Raw genomic sequence first — 1878 nt, forward strand, 5'->3', positions numbered from 1 at the left:
GCGCGCCCCGCCTGGCTTGCCGGTTCCGGCCGTCACGTGGCTGAGTCTCTCAGGCCAGCAGGAGCTGCTGAGGCTGGTGCGGCCGCCCTATTCGTACTCCGCGCTCATTGCCATGGCCATCCAGAGTGCGCCGCTGCGAAAACTGACGCTCAGCCAGATCTATCAGTACGTGGCGAGCAATTTCCCTTTCTACAAGCGCAGCAAGGCTGGCTGGCAGAACTCCATCCGTCACAACCTGTCGCTCAACGACTGCTTCAAAAAGGTGCCCCGCGACGAGGACGACCCAGGTAACATCAGCGCGCTCTCTGGATCACTTTGTCCAGGACGCCGTGACTTCTTGTCGCCCCCGGGCTCCCGGCGCTCTAGGGATGAGAGTGACCTTGGGCAACCCAATCCCACACTGCACAGGGAGATACTTAGTAGGGAGTAGGAGAAGGAGGGACTTCCTTGGCTATAGATAGCCTTCTAGATAGCAGCAAAACTCGCAGTCCTGACTCCCCGTGTAGCTCTCTTACCGACTCCAAATCCCTGTAAGCTTCCCCGGGAGAAGCAAGAGAGCTAGGCGGCCAGTCATCCCGGGAGTTAACTTCTCTGGGCCTCAGTGCCCTTCCCTGATAAGTGGGGACGACAACGCTTGCCCAAGGACTGCAAAACACATGAAGTGCCCCCTTTGGAAAGCCTGCAGCCTCCACAAAGGCCGGTGTGTGTTGCTCTCTGTACTAGCAGAGCAACTGGCAGAGTCTAGACGATTCTGTATCCTGCCGGCCCTCTCTCTGGCCTTGAACTTAGTGGCGCTGGTGTTTCCTTGGGTCCTGTCCTCTTTCCTTTTGGAATGTCCAAATTCTTCCCAGTGTGGCTGTGGGTGTTCATTCCTCAAGGTTTGTGATGGGCGTGAGTCGGGGGAATCGTTGTGAAGCTGACCTCCACCTTGACAACATGGTCCATCCATCCAATCCCAGACTTTCTGATCTGGTTGTTTTCATCCTCTGCAGGTAAAGGCAATTACTGGACCTTAGACCCAAACTGTGAGAAGATGTTTGACAATGGGAACTTCCGAAGGAAGAGAAAGAGGAGAGGAGAAGCCAGCACAACCACGCCCCCCGGAGGCAGTAGCCTGGAAAGAGCTCAGGTGCCTGCTTCAGAGCTGGCTGGCACTGCCTCTCCGGACTTGCAGGCTTCATCTTCCCCACCGGCACTGGAGGCTGCAGCCTGCTTCTCTAGCTTCACATCTGCCATGGGTGCCCTAGCCAGTGGCCTTGGCACTTTCTCTGGGGGCCTACCAAGCGAATTTTCTTTGGGGCGGCCAATGGTCCCAGCCCATGGGAAACAAGCGCCTGCCCCTGCACCGGGTTGTACTCCTGGCCACCAAACTATGGCCACTGGCTTCCGTGTTAGTCACCTCGTCTACAGCTGGGAAGGGACTGAAGTTTAAAGAGAAGCTGGAGATTGCCCCAAGTGACTTGCACTGGGGTACTGAGCTCAGACCTGGGTTCTGTCCTGTGACAGCCTGTGTGTTGGTGCTGCAGACATCAGTGAGGGAGCACGGGGCCCTGGGCCGCCTGGACCACATGGAGCTGAGCTGAGCGGCACCTCTCTTGGGGGTGGTCCATCTGCCATGCACCACTCACACAAGGGACTGTTCAGACGTGTCAGTGTCCTGCTGGCCCCAGCCTTTGGTCCACCTGTATATTTGGAATCTGCACTCTCCAGGGATCTACCTTAAAGGGCCAACTGGCTGGTGCTCAGCCCCTGTGCTGCCTAGGGGAGCCTTCTTTGTGGTAGCAGGAGGAAGGAGGGCAGTAAGAGCAAACCAAGGACCCACCTGTGGCAGATTTCCACTGCAAGGAGCCCTCAGTCATTGGGAAGATGAATGTTGGC

At 57.1% G+C, this 1878-nt stretch overlaps 1 protein-coding gene across 1 annotated transcript in view; it reads left to right on the plus strand.

Annotated features, from left to right (window-relative positions):
- FOXI2 (forkhead box I2) overlaps positions 1-1432 on the plus strand; it is a 1779-nt gene extending 347 nt beyond the window's left edge. Inside the window, exons 2-3 of the mRNA XM_006146915.1 lie at positions 54-287; positions 993-1432. Of these exons, the coding sequence (XP_006146977.1) occupies positions 54-287; positions 993-1432 (674 nt within the window). The remainder of the gene's footprint in view (positions 1-53; positions 288-992) is intronic.
- Positions 1433-1878: the final 446 nt, after the last annotated feature.

The sequence above is a fragment of the Tupaia chinensis genome, unplaced genomic scaffold (assembly GCF_000334495.1).
Source record: "Tupaia chinensis unplaced genomic scaffold, TupChi_1.0 Scaffold000197_1, whole genome shotgun sequence".
Lineage (NCBI taxonomy): Eukaryota > Metazoa > Chordata > Mammalia > Scandentia > Tupaiidae > Tupaia > Tupaia belangeri.